Source organism: Macrobrachium rosenbergii, chromosome 53 (genome assembly GCF_040412425.1).
Source record: "Macrobrachium rosenbergii isolate ZJJX-2024 chromosome 53, ASM4041242v1, whole genome shotgun sequence".
In the NCBI taxonomy this organism is placed as follows: Eukaryota; Metazoa; Arthropoda; class Malacostraca; order Decapoda; family Palaemonidae; genus Macrobrachium; species Macrobrachium rosenbergii.
The window spans coordinates 23,936,860-23,963,075 of NC_089793.1; the positions used below are offsets into that span (position 1 = coordinate 23,936,860).

At 34.9% G+C, this 26,216-nt stretch overlaps 1 protein-coding gene across 1 annotated transcript; it reads left to right on the top strand.

Moving 5' to 3' along the window:
* Positions 1–1,196: 1,196 nt before the first annotated feature.
* LOC136834093 (cyclic nucleotide-gated channel alpha-1-like) lies at positions 1,197–25,090 on the top strand. Its single transcript, XM_067096349.1, has 4 exons — positions 1,197–1,629; positions 2,644–2,796; positions 3,231–3,376; positions 24,711–25,090. The coding sequence occupies exons 1-4, from the start codon at positions 1,446–1,448 to the stop codon at positions 24,882–24,884; spliced, it is 657 nt and encodes a 218-aa protein (XP_066952450.1). The 5' UTR covers positions 1,197–1,445; the 3' UTR covers positions 24,885–25,090.
* Positions 25,091–26,216: the final 1,126 nt, after the last annotated feature.

Below are 26,216 nucleotides of genomic sequence, written 5' to 3' on the forward strand. Positions count from 1 at the left end.
TGTTCCATTTGCACGACAATTCATTGCATGCCAAGTTCATTTCTCGGTATAATGCGGTTCGGATTCCACAATAAGCTGTAGGTCCCGTTGCTAGGTAACCAATTGATTCTTAGCCACGTAAAATGAGTCTAATCCTTCGGGCCAGCCCTAGGAGAGCTGTTAATCAGCTCAGTGGTCTGGTTAAACAAAGATATACTTAACTCATTGCATGACAATTGATACAACAAACAGTAACACAAAGGCCCTTTCAATGTTCGTCAGTTCTGGAAACAGCCAGAAGTAAAATTCTGTAAATTTCAGAACTTTAAAAAAAAAGGAAAGCAAGAAATTATTTATTTTGCATTTTCAGATTATGCCTCTGATGATAATCCTGGACTTAGAGCGATTTTCCCTGCTATTTGTGCAACGAATCTTCATGCAGCTTGGCACAACTTCCCTCACAGCAGATTATGGGCAACTCTGATGATACTGTAACAATGACAAGAAAGAGTATGCATTTTTTTAGCAACTCCCGGAATGCACTGGATTCTTTAGGAGGGGAGGGTTTAATTCTAAGATTGTACTTGTATCCAACTCTACGGTCTTCTGGCTGGTTCCCTAGAAACATTTGCGAAATAATTATCAGCAGAAATTTGATAAATAACACTTTATTTAAATATAATCATTTATTTAATCAACCGGTATGTTAAATTCACTCCCATCCTCACTATCCTACAATTTTCATTATTTTCAAAAATGGACATTCCACTCCACAGAATAGTAGTAGTAGTAGTAGTAGTAGTAGTAGTAGTAGTAGTAATCATCATAATAATCTGACAGAGGGACTGGTATATGTCTGAAAAAATCCCTGTTCACTGAAAACAATGAAGGGGCGTCAATTAAGGGGCAAAACAAAGAAAAATTGACAGGGGTACAAAGCAGTTCGAAGACCTTCCTTGATATGTCTTATCAATTCTCTACCTCTGTGTTTACTTTCAGATTAATTAATCTAAATTTCTGTAAATCAGTAAGGCTGATTTCTCGATGATATCGAAGGTGACATGCTGTATATATATAAAAAAGTCAATGAACAGAAATAGGAAACTTGTTTGATTTTCACCGTGAAGTGAGTTATCAGCCAGGGGGAGGAGCGTCAATACCTTTGTAGTAAGATAAGATAAAACTCTACCAGGATATAATCTCCTAACGCCCCTTGCAGTAGACAAGATCTTACAAACACCTCAGGTCTCCACTGTTCCCTGTGAAATCCTGAACTGTACTTGAAAGAAGAAAGTTGAATTTGCTGTCAACACTTCAGCGAGATTAAGCTGAAATCAGTCGATACAAAGGCACCAAGCTTTGTCGCGAAGAACGAGTAACCCACATGAGACGGCAACTCCAGTTTTAAGTTTTGGTAAGCTAGAAGACTGGAGTTCGCGGGAGAACCTAAAACTGCATCAATAAAGATGAGTTCGACGAAAACAACTGTCCGTTTCGTAACGTATTTAGTAGTCGTGTTTACATTGAGTGCTCAGGCGATCGAAAGCGCAAAGGATAAGGTCGAATTTGGCCCAAAGGCGCAAATCCCCGACGATAAGTTATTTCAAGATCAAGTTGCTTTCTGCGAAGGATGTTACGGTTTTGTTCAAGGTGAGTGCAGTATCAAGCTTATGAGAGAGAGAGAGAGAGAGAGAGAGAGAGAGAGAGAGAGAGAGAGATTACATACACCCACGCGAGCTGTAACATACACAAACATACACACAACGTATGTATGTATATATATATATATATATATATATATATATATATATATATATATATATATATATATATACATATATATACATACATAGATTTATACATATACTGTATATATGTATGTATAGATATAAAATATATATACATATACATGTGTGTATTTATGTGTATATATATAATGGGTATGTATGCAATTATACTTACTCTATTTCCAGCGGATTGCTTTTATTGACCATTAACGTTATTCTCTCTGCTTATGCTTCCGTTAGTCTAACCATGTAAAATTTCCCTGTTCCCTATTTTTACTGTCTACCATTTTTAAATTATCGCTGATTTAATTAACATCTAATTATATCATTACACTAATCTCCACAGGTGTATAAAGTCACTTAACTTGTTTTCCTTGTTAAAAATTTTGAGATAATTGTCTCGTACATTTCTACTTGGCAATACATAATAGTACTTGTACCTTCATAATAATTCCAAATTCTGCATTCCCGATACAACGAGTAATTTACCCATTATGGATCTAATGACCAAGCTAGGTGACTGCTCTGATATTACAGTAAAATTTGATAGGTTTGAGCCACGGAATGTCACTTCCCTACAAAACTGAAAGCGTGACCTTTAAAATCTCAATTTACCAAGCAATTTTTCAAGTGTAGACCAGACACCCCTTCCGAAATTTTAATGTCTTTTATACACTAAATTATACATGGATGAAACGAGTCCACTATTGTAATACATGAATGAGAAGAGACAACTATACAGTCTCACGTATTGTGGTCTATACAATACGTGAATTAAATGAAACCACTAAATAATGCATGAATTGGAAGAGACCTGTATTTAACAAATGCATGAAATGAGACTGCTATATGATCCAGCCTTCCCCCTCCCTCACAGAGATTCACAAACTCCTGATGAAGTGGTCGAAGGAGAAGGGTTCTGTCGAGGACCACATAGACGCAGCTATGGTCGCCGTTTGCAGCACAGAGAGACTCAGGTCGTACGTTCTCTCACCGCCAAAAATGGAGAGACTTTGCGCAGGAATCAGAGGTAGGTTTGTTTCGCTAGAAAAAATTTCAATGTAACTTCGAAACACTTGATTTTATATCCTAGTCAGCTTGTAGTCAAAAGAAGGTGAGTATTCTTTTATCGCAGCAATAGTGGAAGTCACTCAAAAGTTTCAGAAAGTACGAAATCGTTCACAAACATCTAATCTTGTTAGCGTTAGTATACTCTAAATTAGCACCTTTCTTGAAAGTACTATGTCCAGTTGCTAGGCCTAAGTAAATCTACCATCCAGAAGCGTTCTAAGTTTCAGTATGACTGGATATAATACATAATGCAAGGAGTAACGAATGAAATTTTTAAGTACTAAGCGTGAAAAGTGTTCCTAAATAACTTGTGTCACAAACAAACACAGGAAACGACTCCACTAAAAAAAAAAAAGCGGCATGTAAAAACATCTTATATCGTTCTACCAACAGCACATTACGAAGACGACATTGGACTATCTTTACTGACTCATTACGGGAAGAAGAAACCCGACGTGGAAAAGGTATTTTCAGAAGTCTGCAAGAAAACCATCCCTGCTTGCCCTAAAAACATGAAGCCCATGTCGGTGGGCAGAAAGGTGAGTTTTTTTTTTTTTCATATTCCATGTTTTTGTACTGCTGTTTTCTTCTGAAACTTTACTTGATGTTTGCTAAGCTGCGCATAATCACTTTATGAATTAACTTGAAGATCTGTTACTCTAATTTGTTTCTATAAATAACTGGAATACAGAATGCAAGAACCTAAACAACTCGTTCAGTTGAGGCCTAGCCTATAAATCCAGAGAATCTTTGCTGGAATTCGTAAACAATTCCTTTCTAATCACTGCCTACAATTGTGTTACATTTACTGTAAACAGACTAGGCTAGAACTGGCGAGTGCATAATACAAATTTGCTGGTGCACTTCTAGAATTGTGACAGGAACTCCCTAATGCTGCTTGGACAGCGTAACATTAGTTCCCCCAAGAATATAATAATGCATAATAGAAAACGTACACATTGTTTATTACAGAAAATGGGAATTTAATCTTTGACTGGTGATTATAATAGTTTTCGAATCCAGCTCTCAGTCATTTCATTGATTTATCAACGAACCGTTATCATCCTTCGAAATATCTGAGAACTGATAAAACTAAGAGAAATAATAACTAATGAGTTAATGAACTGAGAAAATACCGACATCAGGGTTAACTGACGTGTACTTGACTCCCTATGCAAGAAAAAAAAGTACTACGATCTGTGGTCGTATCGCCTTGTGTACATGAATAAATCTATGGAGAAATGTGAGTTCTTTTGTTTTTTACTGAATAAAAGATAAGAAATCCACATTGCACAATGGATTCTTAGGATTCCTATCAGTTCCTAAGAAAAGCAAGACAATGCGTGTCTCAAAGACACTGACACAATACGTAATAAAATCATACCTCTTCTTCTGTTGTTATAATTTTCTCTCCTTTTAACCCACGCTCTGACAGCGTCTCCATACGGCAGCCATTCGGCTTAGAGGTGCATACGTCATTCGAACCGTGTTCACCTACTTCTTTCACGACCTTCCTCCTGCTTCTGCTTTATTCTCTTATTTTTCTTTTGCTGACGATTCAACCCTTCATATTTCCTCTGCTCTCAAGATATATTGGTATTATTTTATAAGTTGCCAATACACACTATGAAATTGTAACTTACATTTTTGAAAAGAGCTCTTCATTCTCATTAATTTGAACCCCATAAACACTATTCGCAAATGACAAATAAAAAAATTAGAAAATTTACGACTTATAAGGTAAGAATACCCCTCCCTCCATAGCTAATACAGCAAAATTGTAACCCAGTCAACACCCGTTAGTCTGAAGTTATATTGGTATTTTAAAGGTTCTTTTAGTGCCCTATTATTTCATAGTCATTTTTGAAAAAACTCAAAATGGTTTCGTGTTTTCTTATTGCAAAATTTTACTGATATATTTGTCCCAGTCCCTTCCACTGCAAGCTCTCTCTCTCTCTCTCTCTCTCAGCTCTCTCTCTCTCTCTCTCTCTCTCTAGGATGTTTAAAATATCTGTATCTGGATAACCAAAAATGGGAAAGATCCCACTTCAGAAAAGTTGTTCCTGTATAAAATATGAAGGGTCATAGAGATGATTGTAAGAGTTATATAAGCATAACATTACCTAAAATAATTGGGAAAGTGTACAGTAAGGTCTTGATTGAAAAAAAAACTGAGGACTGATAAAGGAAAGATCGCCCAGGTTCAAATAGGGAGAAAGCAGGTGGATCAGTTACTTAATAAAAATTTGTGTGAACAATCTCAAAGTAAATGGAAAAACTTGTATTTGGTATACGTGGACCTAAAGAGAGCTTTTGATAAGATCTGCAAAAGATAAAGTGTTACAGGCATTTTGAAGTAAAGGTAACAGATTATGATAGGACGAAAGAAGAACAGAATCAAAGCACAGTTGAAGCAAGGAAAACAGTTCGACAGGATCGGTGCTGGAGCTTTGAAAGAGTAGAGGACTGCCTATGTAGGCAAAAATGACAATGAGGGGGAACTGTTGAGCCGACTCTCCATTACGGAAGTGAAGTGTGGATGTTGAATGCATTCTGAATGAAGGTCGTTGTTGTCTAGAGGTGTTAAAGGAGTGGTTTAAGAGCACATAAAAGGGTTAAAAAGGTGAGAAATACATTGGTAAGTTAGCAGACAAGAAAAGATGGTTCAGAATGTTTTGAGGAAGCCTTTTCAAGTGGGGAGACTAGGCAAAGATAGACTGGTGAAAATGGTGGCAAAATTTGGAAGTGTTAAGAGGAAGGAGAGGGAGATAAAAAGTGATGGGATGGTATGGGTGAAAAATATCCGGGTAACAAAGAGTGTAAAATAGAGGTAGGAGGTGCAACTAATGTAGACGTCTAGACACCATATCTATATCTATATATACACACATATATATACATATATATATTTATAAATTTTATAAAATATATATATATATATATATATATATATATATATATATATATATATATATATATATATACGTGTGTATGTGTTTGTGAGGCGCACGATTAAATACGAATAATTATGCTGACAGCATATAAAAAAATAATTACGATGACAGCACATAAAAAAATAAAGTATAAAGAAACGAGGAAATCGAAAAATTTCCAACGTGTCATTTTATGAAGGAGAGTTAGGGGGTGGGGGAGGAAATAGACCATTTGAATAAGTGGATTCATTCGACTTATGCAAATGAAGACAAGGCCAGTCGACACCGACTTCACTCGTCAGTAACGATTCCCCCACCTTTTTCTCGTTGCTTGTACTTGATGCATCTCGTAATGTGTCTGTTCCGTTTTTCTCTGACATTTTTAGCATATTTCTATCTTTTGCAGTTGAGAGAGTTTAGGGAGATGGGTGGAATCATCAGGCTCTTTTCTGGGTGAAGAGATCTGCACGATTTTTATTGTCGTATGTGCCTTGTTTCCTGGTGAGGCCATCATAAAGATTTACATGAGTTTCATTGCCGAATGTGCCTTGTTTCCTGGTGGGCCATCATAAAGATTTACATGAGTTTCATTGCCGAATGTGCCTTGTTTCCTGGTGGTCCATCATAAAGATTTACATGAGTTTCTTTGTCGAATGTGCCGTGTTTTCTGGTGGGCCATCATAAAGATTTACATGAGTTTCATTGTCGAATGTGCCTTGTTTCCAGTGGGCCATTATCAGTCACTGGAATTATGCTGCCAGATAGATTGAAAGACCAAAAATTCTAAGTTTCATTTTCCATAATTTCCGTGGCCTAATTTTTGGCATCTTAAAGACCAAAAATTCTAATATTTGAGCACATACTGATCTTCGCTGTTCTGAAAATTGTCATTTTCCATAGTTTCCGTGGTCTATATTTTTGGCAAATCTGATTTTTGCTAGTTGGGAATCTATATAACTAGATTTTATCTTTGTAAATCATATAAGCAATCCCTTTATTCTCCGTATCCATGACAAATATATTTTACTAGCAAAAATCTTGTTATGAAGATTCTAAGCTAAAACAAAAATCAAGTTTTGCAAAAATACAGGTCACGAAAATTATGGAAAATGACAATTTTCAGAGCAGTGAAGATCAGTATGTGCATAAATTTTAGAATTTTTGGTTTTTAGGTTGCCAAAAATTTAGGTCACGGAAACTTATGAAAAATGACAATTTCCAGAGCAGTGAAGATTAGTATGTGCATAAATTTTAGAATTTTTGGTTTTTAAGTTGCCAAAAATATAGGTCACGGAAATTATGGAAAAATGACACTTATAGAATTTTTGGTCATTCAAGCTGTCTGATAGCTTATTTTTCAGTGATTGACAATGGCCCACCAGCAAACAAGACACATGCGACAATAAAACTCGTGCAAATCTCATCACTTTTATGGCTATTTTAAAGTCACTAGTTACACGTTCCTCTTTCTATCTTACACTTTCTGACACTGCTCATTCATCCCAATCATTTTCAGAGGCATTTAGCGTCTGCGTGATTGTAATTCTATTCATCTGATGAAAATAAATACCATTACCTTCCTCCCTAGCTTCGTAAAGACGAAAGATATAAAAAAATGAAATTCATTGTCTAATATTCTATCTTATTTAAGCTTGTACACTTTGAAGATTTGAAATCACTACTGACTGACTATGTTTATCCCTCGAGTATTGGGATGAATGTTGCACAACTAATTTGCTGCGGTTATTATTATTATTATTATTATTATTATTATTATTATTATTATTATTATTATTATTACCTGATTAACATATACATCTATCTCTTGATTAAGGAAACATCACTGCATTCTTCAAACCTACCAATCATAACTTCCTTCAACTTTCAAAGTTCTACTTGATGAATCGTGCTAAAAAAACTTACTTCAAATGTTCAAATAAAACAAAATCTCTCTCTCTCTCTCTCTCTCTCTCTCTCTCTCTGATCAGACTGGCCCCACCAGGATGTATTTCCTTTGATAAGACAGAAAAGACCTAAAATTCTGTGAAAAAATTTGGCTAACACTTTGCTTCAGGGAATCAAAAATAGTTCACTACGACAACTAAAAATAATTCGCCCAATTATTCCTGAAACGAACATTTTCCTCATCAATACTTTACAGAATCGAATCCCTAAAAAAAAGAAGAAAATAACAAATGACAACCTAGAAATAAAGACAGATAAACGTATAGAAAACGCCCTTGAAGAGTGTCACAGAGTTAGAAATTAACTATACCCGTATAATATAAACGAACACTGACAAAAGAAATACTTGATTCTTTTAAAATAACACAGCTCGATTCACACTGAAGCAAATTTCTTATTTGACGAAAGTCAAATAAGAAATGAGAAAAGCAAAATAGTTCCAGCCTTGTTCTTGAGAATCTGGCATTTCGAGAGTTACGCAGGTAAGAGTGTGTTTTTATTGTTGAAAGATACTACTGTTAGATTCACCGTGCTCTTACCAACTTCTCCTGATGTTGGTGGTTGTATTATTATTATTATTATTATTATTATTATTATTATTATTATTATTATTATTATTATTATTATGGAGCCACTGACTTGAAATACAAGCTTCCAAAGAGTGTGGTGTTCATTAGAAAGAAGTAAGAGGAGGTAAAGAGAAATGCAGAAATAAGAGATCCCACTTAATAAAAAAAGAAAAAAAAATAAGTTAACAAATTAATAAATATATAAAAATACAAATAAATTATTAGAATACAAAGAGAATTGTACTAAGGTAGTAATGCACTGCATCTTCGCTTGAACTTTTAAAGTTATCCTCTGGGAGGCTGCTCCATAGTCCAACGGTGTGAGGAATAAAGAACCTCTGGAACTGAGAAGTTCGACAGCGAGGCACATTTACTGCATAGTGGTGCTACTGTTCAGCAAATCTAGCTGCTCTCGGCAGGATGTATAGAGTGTAAGCACTGTGGCGCGGCACAGCGGAAATCAGGCTAAGTCTCAAAATGGCTCAGAATTTCTGAGACTTGTAATCTCAGCCATCATATCGCAACAAATCTTTTAGACAGTCATGAAAAATTAAAATCTGGTTTATCCAAGTAGGCATATTCTGCAAGGAACCTCAAAAGATCCGGCAAAGATGCAACGCATTACTACCATAAAGAAATTCCCTTTGTATTGTAATAATTTACTTTCGTTTTCATCCTTTTATTTAATAATTTGTTGATATATTTTTTTTTCTTTCTAATAAGTGGTCTCTTCTTTCTGTACTGTATTTCCCATTGCCTTCTGTTACTTTTTTAAAATGAACACCATATTATTCTTTGGAAGCTTAAATTTCAAGTCAATGGCCCCTTTTGTGGGCTTGTTCCATATGAATAGGGTTCATCTTCTGATTAATAATAATAATAATAATAATAATAATAATAATAATAATAATAATAATAATAATAATAAGAAGAAGAAGAAGAAGAAGAAGAAGAAGAAGAAGAAGAAGAAGAAGAAATTTCTTTCAAAATGAACACCACATTCTTTGGAGGCTTGAATTTCAAGGCAATGGCCCCTGTAGTGGCTTATTCCATGTGATTAGGGTTCATCTTCTGTAATAATAATAATAATAATAATAATAATAATAATAATAATAATAATAATAATAATAATCTTCTTGGGTGCTTGCGTATATTACGCAAGCGATTATTCAGTTTGTACGTGAGACGTCTTTCATATTCAAGAACATAACACCTTGATTCATTAACGTCGTCTAATTCTGATGGTCTGTTGGGCCTGACTGTGATTCCCTCTTATGTCAGATGACAAAGCGTTCGGCTATTCCAAGGTATAGTGATTAGGTTCATATATACTGAATATATATATATATATATACAGTATATATATATATATATATATATATATATATATATATATATATATATATATATATATATATATATATATATATATATACACACACACACATATATATACTGTATATATAATAATAATAAACCTCTTCTCCCGGAGTGACAGGCCAAGGCGATAGCTACCCTAATTGTAAAGGCAACATTCATTTATTTCCACTCAAGTAGAAGTCTTTGTCTGTACGTTACTTCTTAATTTTCAGGAATTTTGGGAAGATGGAACGAGCTAAAAGAAAGAAGTAATCAATAACACTGAAAGTTATATCTGTTGGGTGTCCAGAAGGATCTCCAACATATCCTGCCTTGTACGTTTCATTATCTGTCTTTCTCCCAACCTGCTCTAATCTAAATAAAAATCACAAAATCTTGATTTTCTTTAACTCATTCTTAATGATCTCGCCTCTCCCCCCTACAAAGGGTGAAACCAGACCACCCCCTGTAAGTACAGCACTGCACTGAACTCTTTACAAATCTTTATCCTTTCATTTCAAGTCTTTCTCTGAAGCCGGTCTAGAGAATTTCTTAATGATGCACGGAGCAATCCGGAGCAATTGGAGCTTCGGAAGTTCAAGCGAAGAGGCAATGCATTACTACCATAATACAATTCTCCTCAGTTTTTAAGAGTTAACCGACATTTTTATTTATTTATTTATCTGTTTTTCTAACAACTGATCTCCTCTTTCTGTGTTTCCCTTTATTTTCTGTTGCTTCTTTCGAATGAACACCAAATTCTTCGGAAGCTTGAATTTCAAGTTAATGGCCCCTTTCGTGGGTTTGTTCCATATAAATCGGGTTCACCTGAATAATAATAATAATAATAATAATAATAATAATAATAATAATAATAATAATAATAAGAAGAAGAAGAAGAAGAAGAAGAAGAAGAAGAAGAAGAAATTTCTTTCAAAATGAACACCACATTCTTTGGAGGCTTGAATTTCAAGGCAATGGCCCCTGTAGTGGCTTATTCCATGTGATTAGGGTTCATCTTCTGAATAATAATAATAATAATAATAATAATAATAATAATAATAATAATAATCTTCTTGGGTGCTTGCGTATATTACGCTTTCAAGCGATTATTCAGTACCAGCCAGAGCCTTGTACGTGAGACGTCTTTCATATTCAAGAACATAACACCTTGATTCATTAACGTCGTCTAAGGCATTCTGATGGTCTGTTGGGCCTTACTGTGATTCACTGACTCTTATGTCAGATGACAAAAGTTTTGTGAACGTTCGGCTATTCCTAAGGTATAGTGAATATGATATTAAAAGGCATTTGCCAGTTCATATATACTGTATATATATAAATACAGTATATATATATATATATATATATATATATATATATGTATATATATATATACATACATATATATATATATAATATATATATACTGTATATATATATACACACATCCTTATAAATTTCTGACTCACACCGGGAACGAACCTCGGTCTCCCGAGTGACAGGCCAAGGCGGTAGCGACGGACCTACCTAATTGTAAAAGGAAACATTCATTTATTTCCACTTAAGTAGAAGTCTTTGTCTGTACGTTACTTCTTAATTTTCAGGAATTTTGGGGAGATGGAATCCGAGCTAAAAGAAAGAAGTAATCAATAACACTGGAAAGCTATATCTGTTGGGTGTCCTAGAAGGATCTCCCAACATATCCTACAAGTGGTTTTCCTATTACGTTTCATTATCTGTCTTTCTCCCAACCTGCTCTAATCTAAATAGAGGAAAATCACAAAATCTCTCTCTTTTCTTTTCCCGTTACTCATTCTTAATGATCTCGCCTCTCCCCCCTACAAAGGGTGAAACCAGACCACCCCTGTGAAGCACTGCACTGAACTCTTTACAAATCTTTATCCTTTCATTTCAAGTCTTTCTGAGCCGGTCTCGCGACAGATGCACTGCACTGAAGCAATTGGAGCTTCGAAGTTCAAGCGAAGATTGCATTACAAATCTTTTTTATCCTTTTTATTTATTTATTTATCTGTTTTCAAGTCTGTGTTTCCTTTATTTTCTGTTGCTTCTTTCGAATGAACACCAAATTCTTCAGGAAGCTTGAATTTCAAGCCGTGGGTTTGTTCCATATAAATCGACCTGAATAAATAATAATAATAATAATAATAATAATAATAATAATAATAATAATAATAATAATAATAATAATGAAGAAGAAGAAGAAGAAGAAGAAGAAGAAGAAGAAGAAGAAGAAGAAGAAGAAGAAGAAATTTCTTTCAAAATGAACACCACATTCTTTGGAGCTTGAATTTCAAGGCAGGCCCCTGTAGTGGCTTATTCCATGTGATTAGGTTCATCTTCTGAATAATAATAATAATAATAATAATAATAATAATAATAATAATAATAATAATAATAATAATCTTCTTGTTTCAAGATTATTCAGTACCAGCCAGAGCCTTGTACGTGAGACGTCTTTCATATTCAAGAACATAACACCTTGATTCATTAACAAGGCATTCTGATGGTCTGTTGGGCCTTTACAGATTCACTTTTAAGAGACAAAAGTTTTGTGAACGTTCGGCTATTCCTAAGGTTTTTGATATTAAAAGGCATTTGCCAGTTCATATATACTGTATATTATATATATATATATATATATATATATATATATATATATATATATATATATATATATATATATATACACACACACACATATATATACTGTATATATATACAACTGATCCTTTCTGACTCACACTTTCTCCTGAGTGACAGGCCAAGGCAGTTACCTAATTGTTTCATTTATTTCCACTTAAGCTTTGTCTGTACGTTACTTCTTAATTTTCAGAATTTTGGGAGATGGAATCCAAATCAATAACACTGGAAGCTTTGAATTCTCCCAACATATCCTACAAGTGGTTTTCCCTTTACGTTTCATTATCTGTCTTTTCTCCCAACCTGTTAATCTAAATAGAGGAAAATCCAAAATCTCTCTCTTTTCTTTTCCCGTTACTATTCTTAATGATCTCGCCTCTCCCCTACAAAGGGTGAAACCAGACCACCCCTGTAAGTACAGCACTGCACTGAACTACAAATCTTTATCCTTTCCTTAATAAGAATTCCTTAATGATGCATAATAAGCAATTGAGCTTCGGAAGTTCAATGCAATGCATAATAATACAATTCTCCTCAGTTTTTAAGAGTTAATACATTTTTATTTATTTATTTATCTGTTTTTCTAACAACTGATCTCCTCTTTCTGTGTTTCCCTTTATTTTCTAATGAACACCAAATTCTTCGAAGCTTGAATTTCAAGTCAATAAAAATCGGTTCACCTGAATAATAATAAAATAATAATAATAATAATAATAATAATAATAATAATAATAATAATAATAATAATATACTAAATCGGGTATAGTGAAAGACCTATATGTTATTACTTACTCAGACAACCTAGCTTTCTATTTTTCTTTAGTAGCTGGGGCTCCGTAGTCCTTCTTCCCTTTTAGCTTTGCTTTACTTGATTCTGAAGTACCATTCGCCTAAACCTGAGTTTTGAAATATGCCACACCTCACTTCGTGTAAGGAAGATCTCTCCATCCATAACCTTATAAAAAATTCTGCAAACACTCTAGAACACCTACTTTCTTGCCAAGTTACTCGGTAGGACAGAATTGTTACTGTCACAATGAGAGGATGTGGTCAGAAAGCTAGGGAATGCGGCACTATTCAGAAAAGGGAACTAATTTATTAAAACTACAAACTTTCTTGTTTTTCTAACACTTAGAATTTGGTTAAAGGGCCAAAATCATTTGGCTAAAAAATTGTTTAAAAAAGATGGAAGAACTGGTCACAAAGCAAGGGAGTGCGGCATTATTCAGAAACGGCAACTGGATTCATTAAAATTACAAACTTTCTTATTTTTTTAACACTTAGAATTTAGTTAAAGGGTCAGAATCATTTGGTTAAAAATTTGCTTACAAAGATGGAAGAACTGGTCACAAATCTCGGGAATGCAGCATTATTCAGAAAAGGGAGCTGAATTTATTAAAACTGCGAACTTTCTTGTTTTTTTTTAACATTCAGAATTTGGTTCGACAAACTTTCTTATTTTTTAACACTAAGAGTTTGGTTAAAGGGTCAAAATCATTTGGTTACCAAATTTCTTTCAAAGATGGAAGAACAAAGTTAATCTAGTGGTATTTCGAAGCACAAGGCTACATTAGGAGGCACCAATCATACAGCAGAACAAATACATTCTCAGAAGCCAAGAACAACAAAAAATCTTCTGGGATTTCCTGTACCTTACTAAACTCCCAGTTGCCTGGAAAAGTAATGATTCATGGGAGAATAATTTCTTCAGAAAATTCAAATTGGCTAAAACCACAGACTTGTACTAAATGTACGAGTAAGAACTTAACTCGAATTTGGAGACAGCGTTTATGCTTCTCATTTATGTCAACTCTTCTTTTGTCGTGAAAAAGTTCATTCACGGAAGCAATACAGGCTAGAAAGTCAGCATTCGGAAAGCGCATACCTCTGCAAGAATATATAGACAAAACAATAGATAAATAAATAAGTAAATAAATAAATTAATTACTTAATAAATAAATAAACGACTAAAAAATAAATTAATAAATAAATAAGTAAATAAGTGAACAAGTAAATAAATAAATAAATGAATAAATAAATAAATAAGAAAATAAGTAAATAAATGCATAAATATATAAGTAAATAAATAAATAATTATATATATAAATAAATAAATATGTAAGTAAATAAATAAATCAATAAACAAAATATGACTAAAATTCTCGTCCACATCCCACCCATTCATAAAATTCATCGGAATCGATCAATTTCTTTTCCTTTTTCTTTTTCGTTTTTTTTTTTTTTTTTGCGGCCAGCCTAACCCAGCCCCACTTTCTTTCCGGAGACATACCAAACGAGAATAAAACTCTGTAAAAACTTTGCCCCGAAACCAACCACCTACCGAAGAAAGAAAGAAAGAAAGAAGGAACCTTGAAGAACTTGGCAACATAAACAAAGGAGTGTAATTTACCAAAAAAAAAAAAAAAATCCCCAGCTAAATGCATTTCTCCTCTCGAATAGCGGCGCTGAAATGAGCAACTGGAATATCCAGGTGATTTGGATACAGAACGAAACCGCAAGCGGACATTAATCTTCTTCAGTCCTTGGTGGACTTCCGCGGACGTACGTAATTACGAGGCATTTACGCGAGAGAGAGAGAGAGAGAGAGAGAGAGAGAGAGAGAGAGAGAGAGAGAGAGAGCAAAAAATTGGTCTGTCACTCAGTAATATTAGTTTTAATGAATAACGCTAGTTGCACCTCAGAGAGAGAGAGAGAGAGAGAGAGAGAGAGAGACCTTACCTTACCTTACAGACCTTACAGTTCGTTCGGGTTGCCCCAGGTCCCTCAGTGTGAGGCACCTTTGATGTCTACCAGAGAATTGCTAACGCATCTTCCGGTATATTTTGCATCTTCCAGTCTTGGATGGTCTGGGATGCATCTTAGATATTTGTCGAGCTTATTCTTAAACACATCTACGCTCACTCCTGTTATGTTCCTCAGATGAGCTGGTAGCGCATTGAATAGACGCTGCATTATCGATGCTGGTGAGTGGTGGATTAATGTCCTTTGTGCTTTCCTTAGGTTTCCTGTTATAGTTTTTGGCACTATTAATCTACCTCTGCTTGCTCTTTTTGATATTTTAGTTCCATGATGTTTTCGGTAATTCCTTCTATCTGTTTCCATGCTTGAATTACCATGTAGCGTTCTCTTCTCCTTTCAAGACTATATAAATTTAAGAATTGTAGTCTTTCCCAGTAGTCAAGGTCCTTAACTTCTTCTATTCTAGCTGTAATGACCTTTGTACACTCTCTATTTGTGCAATATCCTTTTGGTAGTGTGGGTACCATATTATATTGCAATATTCAAGTGGACTACGTACGTACGTTTTATAAAGCATAATCATGTGTTCAGCTTTTCTTGTTTTGAAGTGCCGGAACAACATTCCCATTTTTGCTTTGCATTTTGGCAATAGAATTGCTATTTGATCATTGCATAAAATATTCCTATTCAACATCACACCAAGGTCTTTAACTGCTTCCTTGTTTGTGATTGTCTCATTATTAGGTCCTTTATATGCATATAGCATTCCTACTTTATCACCATAGTTCATTGATTCAAATTTATCAGAGTTAAATACCATCCTATTTATCTCTGCCCATTTATATATTTTGTTTAGGTCTCTTTGTAGCGAGTTCCTATCTTCATCACAAGCAATTTCTCTACTTATTCTTGTGTCATCTGCGAAACTTCTTACTACTGAGTCCTTAACATTACTGTCTATGTCTGCAATCATAATCACAAACAGCAATGCAGCTAACACCGTGCCCCTTGTAAGGTACACCAAGATATTACAATGCTTCATCCAAATTTCTCATCGTTTGCAATCACTATCTTTTCTGTTTGCAAAAATTCTTTTATCCATCTTCCTTTATCCCAACAATGTTGTTTTCTAATTTTTTCGCTAATATATTATGATCTACCTTGTCAGCTTTTGCAAAGTCCTAAGTAAATACATCTGTATCTTTTGCGTTTTATCATATTTTATATATGCTTTCATGGTGGACTAACTGTGTTAGGTTTGTATTACTTTTCCGGGTACAAAACCATATTTGTCTATAAATGAACAATCTATTTTTCATCAAATGTTTCATTATATTTTTTTCATTGCCTTTGCATACTTTCCATATGAGATGTCAGACTCACAGGCCTATAATTGCCTCTAGTCTTGAGCCACTTTTGAAAGTAAGATAATATATACTAATTTATGCTCATCAAAAATCTCCTGTATCTATACTTTGTCTTAATAATATTGCTGGCAGCTTTGCGATTGAATGAACCACTTTCTTTAACAATATGGCAGGTACTCCATCTGGTCCTGCTGCTGATCCATTTTAATTTCATTAATAGCCTGCACAATATCGGCTACTGTAATATCTATATCTGATAAGTATTCCAGTATTTCATCTCTTATTTCTGTATCATTATCTTCTATTTAGTTTAGTGAGAAGGGTGAGGCACTGCTATCATGCCTGTGTGCGATGAAATGAAATGGGAAAAATGAGAGAGAGAGAAGAGAGAGAGAGAGAGAGAGAGAGAGAGAGAATGTAACTTTAAAGTTCTTTGAGATAGGAAGAGAGAAGAAATTCTATTTTTCTCAATTTAAACTAAAATATCTCTGTGAGAGAGACAGCAAATGTGTCTGCATATTGGTATTTGGTTGACAGTAGGTTTCAGATAGTCAAGAGAAACAATTTACGAAATATTTTTAATAGCAATACGGTGAAGACGCGATTACAAAGCACTTTTCATAATATCTGATTCGGTCAACAGTTTCAGGGAAAATCTTTGACCTAACCTCAGCTTTCTTCACCTTTGTATCAATTTTTTTATATGTACTTCTCGCTGAAGTGAAATTGTTATAAGGTTTCGTGTGTACAGGGTAATAAATATGACATTAACCTAAGATAACCTGACCTGACCACTTAGGTCAAGAGTTTCTCTAGGGTATACATTAACCTAAGATTACTTGATCTGATCACTGAGGTCAGGAGTTTCTTTGGGGCATCTTCCAACTCTGTGGACAGAGAAGCATAAAATGGGCCAGGGCAACATTGTATTTTAATAATTTAGTTACATTTTTACCTATTTATTTATTAACTTGTTATTCAATTTATTATTTTTTTTAATAAGTGATCTCTTCTTTCAGTATTTCCCATTACCGTCTGTTACCGTAGTCTTCGGGAGCATGAATTTCAAGTCAATGGTCCCTGTGGTGGGCTTGTTCCATATGAATAGGGTACATCTTCTGAATAATAATAATAATAATAATAATAATAATAATAATAATATCTCCATCATCAACGCCAGAAGTAAAATATTAACCCAAGCTAATTCCCTTCGAAGCACTGTCTTATTCGACTGTCCAACTCCCCGTTCTGTAGTCCTCTTGAAAAGGAAGTACGAATAGCTGTTACTTATAGTTCATAGTCGTAAATAAACTGTCGATCACTCCGTGCTTATATTAGTCTTTTGGTGAGTATGTTTGCGTCTCTTTCTCTCTCTCTCTCTCTCTCTCTCTCTGTCAGATGTGTAACCCTCTTTATTCATTAACTAGTAATACTGAGTGACAAACCAATTTTTTGCTTTCTCTCTCTCTCTCTCTCTCTCTCTCTTAGAGGTGCAACTATCTTTATTAATTAAAACTAATAATACTGACAGATTATTTTTTTGCTCTCACTCTCTCTCTCTCTCTCTCTCTCTCTCTCTCTCTCTCTCTCGCGCGCGCGCGCGCGAACGCATACGCGTGCGTAAAAGAAACCCTGCGTACTTGCGTCGCAATAAGATTTAAACCAAACAATGTGTGGAATGAATAAGACAAATGGTATAATCGAATACTGGTAAAGCATATCAAAAATACATCCAAATAAATCATACGTATATGAAGGTCAATATCGAATCCCGAATTTTATTCATCAATAAATTATATTGTGTACTTTACCGTTCCAGATTAACACTGAAAGTAAGAATGTGGGGTACAGAATAAGAGGATATTTGTAAGTCTCCACCCAATTGGGAAACCACAAACGCCCTTGTACAACTTACGCGAACTGGCCCGTTCCAGATAATGAATATTAAGTGAATAACTTCATAACAAAATTTAGAGAACACAGTATTCAACACTACCTATATATAAGAAAGGGTACTAACATGTACACAGATGAACTCACGAACGCACATGACCCGATCAACCATTAGAGTAAATTCGTGATGTAAAGAAAATCTGTGAAATTAACGGATTTTGTCTATCGTGTTACGTCGTTATGTTTGCTAAACCTTGAGAACAACACGACGCATAATACCTGAGCATAACGCATTTGATGCGTTATGCGCTTAATATCTGTCGGAAACCTTTGGCCTTCGAGCGTTACAGAACAGAACAGAATACAGAATTTAGGCCGAATTCCAAGCGCTGAGACCTATGAGGTCATTCAGCTGAAAGGGAAATTGACAGTAAGAAGTTTGAAAGGAGTAATGGGAGGAAAACCTTGCAGTTGCACAACTGTTAGAAGAGGGTGGAAAGTCAGATGGAAGAAAGAGAATATGAACGGATGCACAGCAAAAGGAATGAAAGGGGTTGCAGCTAGGGGCAAAGAACCTTAAGTAATGCCTACAGTGCACCGCATGATGTGGACTGACGGCATTACCGCCCTACGGATTCGAGCGTTACACGACGAATCACATATCTACAATTTAGCATGCCTTTCAAAGTGACTAAACTTACTTTCCGTAAATACATTAATTTCCCGTATCCATACTAATTATTATCGTGACGACAACACCTATCACTCAACAACAGTTAGTTTTCTGTTTTTGCTTCCGAAAGATATCCGTCAGAAATCTACCTCCTAGAAATAACTAACTCGAAGCCAGTCGTAACCAAATTTTGCCTGGCTTGGAGATTGTAGCCATTTAGACTAGCCTCACACACCCTAAAACCACATCCATTTTAAGTGGACCTATTTAGTCTAAAAACTGTCCAAGGATATTGAGGTAGCCATTTTTAAGTGGCCGCGAATCTCAAACAATTTGGTCTTAGGTTGTACTGTTAAGACTAGCACTATGATAACTATTTCGTATATACTACTAAAGTTATATTTATGCTTTTGCCAGTCACACTTACACACAAATAAAAATAGACACACACACACACACACAGATATGTATATATATATATATATACACACACATACACACATATATATATATATATATATATATACTATACTAATATATATATATATTTTCAGCATATACACACATATATATGTATATATGTATATGTATATATATATATATATATATATATATATATATATATATATATATATATATACATATAACCAACAGGTGAAAAAATAAGAGACCGGGTGTAAGTCCTGACCGGTTTCGACTTTACTTCTAAGCCACTGACGAAGGACTAATACATAGTGGGAGAGATTAACAATTTCTGCTATTCAATGAGAAATATCTTATTTTCTTTGCAATAACACCCCTGAATTCTATAACCACGGGGCCTCTCACATAAATACCAGTAATCCGGAAAGCTTTCGAGTCACGAGCGTGATTCGCAAAACTTGACAAACTGAGGGTGTTCTGAAGAAATTAAAACTTGCAAGCAAATCTGACAAACCACCCACCCTTCAGATAATATCTAAAATTCTGAATATTAATATCAGTATGGGCGAACGGAACTGAATTTTGCCATGCATTTTGTCGCGGAATTACAATAACCTCTCTCTCTCTCTTGTTCTCCATCTCTAATGTATTGCATTTTATTATTTTTATGTGCTGTCTCCCCCAGCCTCATTTATCTCTCTCTCTCTCTCTCTCTCTCTCTCTCTCTCTCTCTCTCTCTCTCATAATTATTCTCCATCTCTAATCTCTAACTGTATTTCATTTTATTAATATCTATGTGCTTCTCCCCACCACCATTTCTTCTCTCTCTCTCTCTCTCTCTCTCTCTCTCTCTCTCTCTCTCTTTGCTAATTGTTCACTACTTTGGTCACACTTTCTTGAAATTTCACACTTAATCTTTTTCTTAAACTTCATCTCATTGTATACTGCAGACACAAACACACCGACGTGCAAACACACAAACTTGAGTGATTACAAAACCTCCGTCCACCTTCTCTAGTAAAGGTATCTGCTACGTGAATAACCTTTATACGTCGGTCCTACTAAGGTTTTGATTATCATCAATATTTTAAATTCGTTCCTGATCCTGACACGGCGAGACCCAGATATGAGGTCGAGTCACGTTGTGGAATAAAATCGTAGTCAGACTCAGGAGGGTTTAATAAACCAAGACCTGAAGTACAAAAACAAGTCTCAGGTATGGCAGTATTACAGAGAGAGAGAAAGAAAAGAAGGAAAAGAGAGAGAGAAAAATGAAAATCTCAACATCAACTGGAAGAGAGAGAAATCTCCACCACCAACTCACCAACTGGAAAGAGAGAGAGAGAGAGAGAAGAAGAGAGAGAGAAGAATTAAGAATGAATTAAAATCTCCAACACCAACTGGAAAGAGAGAGAGAGAGAGAGAGAGAGAGAGAGAGAAGAAACGTATAGAATCCAGGATGCCAATAATTGGGTTCATCAAATCCCTTCTCATCTCTTCTTCCAAATGGATGCAAATAACAGAGTACTTGGAAATGGAAGAGAAGAGGAACCTGATAACACGTGAGTCCTGACTCACGAGGGAGCTCTGGCTCACGGGGCCTGTTACCTTGGTGCTACCTGTGGATCATCTCAGGGTTCTAGAGGGACAGGTTAGGAGTTTTTAATTAAGGAGGAATGATCTAGAAAATACCTGCCTCTTATGGTATTGTCGATTCTTTATTGAAACATTGCTTGCTGGGAATGTCAACAAGTATGCGTCCGTCGTATCTTAATTTTACAGCCAAGAAAAACCTTCTTCCTTTTAGGATTGTGATTTTTTCTGCACTCTCTCTCTCTCTCTCTCTCTCTCTCTCAGCTTCAGTGATCATAGATGTAGTGAAGGCCATGTCTGTTATTAAATATCCCCCCCCGTCTCTCTTTCCCTCTCCCTTAAACATTCTTGAAGTTTCCTGGAATCTCTCTCTCTCTCTCTCTCTCTCTCTCTCAGCTTTCTAATGGCGATAGTTGGAATGAAGGCAGTTTTTTGCTATTAAACCTCTCTCTGTCTCTCTCTCTCTCTCTCTCTCTCTCTCTCAGCTTCAATGTTGATAGTAGAAATGAAAGCAATTTCTGCTATTAAATCTCTCTCTCTCTTTCTCTCTGTCTCAGCTTCAATGACGATAATTAAAATGAAAGCAAATTCTGCTATTAACTCTCTCTCTCTCTCTCTCTCTCTCTCTCTCTCTCTCTCTTCTCTGCACATGTAAGAGTAACCAGAGTATGTTCAGGGAAGTGGTGGTATGCTGGTAATGGCTTAGCGAGCATAGAGTTGTTGGTGAGGATAAGAGGAGATGAGGGAGGGAGGAGGAGGGAGGGTTGAGGGACAGTGTTTGTTGTTTGCTAGGCAGGAGAGAGAGAGAATGAGGAGGGGAGGGAAGCGGCATCATGTGTTCAATCGCTTGAGTTGCTTTGCCTTGACAACAGTCGGCATCTTATTAACCCAGTTGCTCATTCTCCCTTTCGTTGCTTCGGATTTTCCCGTTCACCTTTCGGGCTTGATATACTCTCTCTCTCTCTCTCTCTCTCTCTCTCTCTCTCTTTTCTAGATGGTGTTGGAGATTTTAAATCTCTTTCCTCTCTTCCAGCTGGTGTTGGAGATTTTAAAAATCTCTCTCTCTCTCTCTCTCTCTCTCTCTCTCTCTCTCTCTCTCTCTCTCTCTCTCTCTCTCTCTCTCTCCAACCGCTGATAATCAGGAAAAAACACGAAAACAAATAAAAAATTTTGGGCCGAAACTTTGCTTAGCGTGCACGTGAACATAACTGAAAATTTCATAATTTCAAGCATAACTATGCATAATTACAAGTTATTACATGCTACTACGTTACCTTCATGTTAATACTCAATGGTAAAGTACATCATATAAATTATACAGCCTCTTTCTGGAGATGACTTGATCCGATGAGTTATTGAAATAACCACTGAAAAATTGCCATGCATAAACTTGTATCGGATGAGGTTAGGCCTAGTCTTTGTTTACTTTTCTTTAAAAAAAAGATAACGACGAATCTAAGAAGAAGAAGAAGATGTATAAAGTTGTCTACTTTATTTAAAATGAGAAAACGACGAATTGAAGAGGTAGAAGAAGAAGAAGGTAGATGCATAAGGTAAGGTGATATAATGACAGGCTTTAGCCTCACCGAACAGATGAAAACATTCAGAAAAACAAAACGAGCGCTATGCGAAGTTGTTCAGGCACAAGAAGCAATAAGGTATTATGCTCTTGGACCGTGGTCGAAATCGCACTTTCGAATATTAAAAAAAATTGTTAATGGGACATACAGTTTATTTACTAAAGTGAGTAGCAGCAATACCACCGAGATAGTAGTCTCAATAGTTAGTCTTGTCACTAACCGAACTCTAAACAGGTAAGCTGTACTGAGACTGAAGATATACGAATTCTCAAAAACAGGTTACATTTGCATTCGGCCCTTAGGTAATATTTTAGTCTTTAGAAGAAAACCTCAAGTATCCTTGAATAGAACAGAATAGAATATAGAATTTATGCCAAAGGCCAAGCGCTGGGACCTAAGAGGTCATTCAGCCCTGAAAGGAAAATTGACAGTAAGAAGATTTGAAAGGTGTAACAGAAGGAAAACCTCGCAGTTGCACAATCGTTAGAAGTGGGTGTAAAGTGAGATGGAAGAAAGAGAATATGAACGGAGGTACAGCACAAGGAATGAAAGGGGTTGCAGCTGGGCCGAAGGGACGCTGCAAAAACCAGCAAAGTAATACCTACAGTGCACCACATAGGTGCACTGACAGCGCAACCCCTACAGCGGAGTATCGCTTAAAAGCGCTTGAGTAGCTTTGGCAAAAAAGTGAATGTTGAATAAAGCAAATTAAAAAGCTTAAGCGACGATGATGACAGGTACATTCTAATGACAAGTCATCCCGAAAGATATTGACAGTGAACGGTGGCTGCACACTCCACTGAGACCAAGGTCTGTTCGCTCGAATGTTCGTCTTTTGATAAATATAAACTTTTTACTTCGTTCATTCACGTAAGTACAAGGCACTGAAGTCTAACACACTTTAGATTTTACTCAGTTTTAAATGAAACTGACGAAGAACTGGCACAGCTAAAAATGACACCTTGGCAAATACAGACGTGAAAACAAATATATATGTGTATATATATAGGTGTGTGTATTTATGTATACATACATATGTATACATACATACATATATATATATATATATATATATATATATATATATATATATATATATATATATATATATATATATATATAAACTTAAGTAACATGCTGGCTATAAGTTAATGGAAGAATTATGATAAACACTCTAAAAACCAGGGAAAACAGAAGCAAGAAGGGAAAGCCAAAGACCGGGTATTACTATGTTGGCCTGAATGTAGCGGATAGATGGGTGATGGTTTCCAGAAAGAAGAGAATTTAAGCTCCAAGGTGTTGGAGAAAGGGAGAAATGATTAAATGCCGAATCCTTCAGCAGTTGTAGAAGTTAGAATAATATGGTTTAGGGTAGTAACGCATTGCATCTTCGCTTAAAGCCTTAAACTTTTGTGTGAATACTGTAACCCACCATAAATTCTGCCACTTGTAAATAATCCTGTTACTTGTTATAGATTCTGATATGATACAAAATTAAAAGAAAAAAGCTGAACCATACATTATCTTTAGACGTGCGGATAAGCGATTTTTACAAAATGGGTATTAATTAAAATAAATTATGAGAACAATGGTTTATTATGCTCATATATACATATATATATATATATATATATATATATATATATATATATATATATATATATATATATATACACAATCATGAAGCTACAAACTTAATATCTTGATAGCTCAATGGTTTACGTCAACTGGAGTCGCTGAATAGGCACAAATCGCGGGTTCGTGTCCCACGATTCCAATTCATTTATCATATTGAAATTCCCCTTCGGCGACAATTCTCAACGGAGATATCAGTAGCGTGAATTTCTAAGCGACATTTGTAGCTTCATGAGTATATAAAACAGTGTGATAAAAATTTCATATATATATATATATATATATATATATATATATATATATATATATATATATATATATATATATATATATATATATACATATATATATATATATATATATATATATATATATATATATATATATATATATATATATATCCTGTTTGTGTACGAAATCATTCACCTTTTATTTAATTTCATTCTCTCCTTCACTCAGGAGCAAAGAGAAAAGGAAGCGGAGGAAAAAGCAGCGAAAGAGAAGGAGGAGAAGAAGAAGAACACAACAACGAACGAGGAGGAAAAGGAGAAGAAGGAAGGAAAAGCGTCGGAAGAGAGAAAACAGAAAACGGGAAAGAAGAGTAAAAAGAAGCAAAAGAAAGATGAGTTATAGGTTGGATCCTGTGGCGTTTAAAGGATGGCATCGTCCTCATGATTTATATTTATTAATTTTCTTTCCTTGGATGGGGATCGTCTTTGTAATGAATTAACAAATGAAAGAAAATGTTCGGAATATATTGATGAAAATGTTTTTTCAGGTCAGAGAGAGAGAGAGAGAGAGAGATGGTTAACTGCCTAATAAAACTAACAGGAATCAAACCAACTGGGTTTCTTAATCTTAATATCCCTTTATATTAAGGTTATGTTTCCATATGAGGCATTCTTTATATGGTTATGTTCACTGAAGGACCAATATATTACATGTTTTAATTTATATACAACACCAGCACAAAAGGTGAGTTAACAGGGGGGGAGGGGGGTTAAGACCCTCTGACATAGCCTTTGCGTCTCCAACAGATTTGTCATAGATATAATAAAAAGTCGTCAATGAATAAGTATAATATTTGCATTCATTAAATGTGCATATTCACTGGCTGGTGTATATGCCTGGATTTGGTAAACATCTCATTCCTGTGCATTAAAAATTTGCACGCTCCACGAGCAATTTTGACTTATTAACCAAGAGCAGCATTACAGAACTAAAGGTAACAATACAGAATATCGTATACGACATATATAATATATATATATATATATATATATATATATATATATATATATATATATATATATATATATACAATTATATATATATATATATATATATACAGTTTATATATTATATACACAATTATACATATATATGTATATATGTTTATATATATATATATATATACATATATAATACAGACATACATATGTGTGCTCAGAAAATCATAGGAAATGCCCGTGATTTAATATAAGCGAAACCAAAAGGAAAATAAAAGTCAGAAGATCCTTTCGCGAGATATGTATTCCCGCATCGTCGGGGCGCAAATGAGACTCACCTTGGAAGAATGGTAAAAGGTAAAGAAAATGAACAAAAACACGAAATGGTTGATTGTCGGCGGTAATAAAGAAAGGGATTATAAGTGATAATCCAGGATAATCCGGGATAGTCTGGTTATAAACTGAAACCACATAATGTTTAAGAACTATGGAAAGAATGACTACACAATTTTCCAAGTGTACAAACCTGAATGTTAATCTCTTTGCCTGTATTTATCAACAACCTTCTTAAGTACAAAAGCATCAAACTTAAACGGACCAGGATTTAAGTTTAATACACTACCAGTGTTTGATTTCATAAAACAAGATTCAATGATATACCTTCCAACGGAGTAAACATGATGAAACGTGACTCCGTATAAAAAGTTAAAAACACACTGATGTTGAAAGGTTATTC

Bases quoted from the DNA above. Each gene is read 5' to 3' on its own strand.
- LOC136834093 (XM_067096349.1), top strand. From the start codon at position 1,446: ATGAGTTCGACGAAAACAACTGTCCGTTTCGTAACGTATTTAGTAGTC. The intron at 1,630-2,643 runs GTGAGTGCAGTA...CCTCCCTCACAG, and splicing joins ATGTTACGGTTTTGTTCAAG to AGATTCACAAACTCCTGATG. The intron at 2,797-3,230 runs GTAGGTTTGTTT...TTCTACCAACAG, and splicing joins ACTTTGCGCAGGAATCAGAG to CACATTACGAAGACGACATT.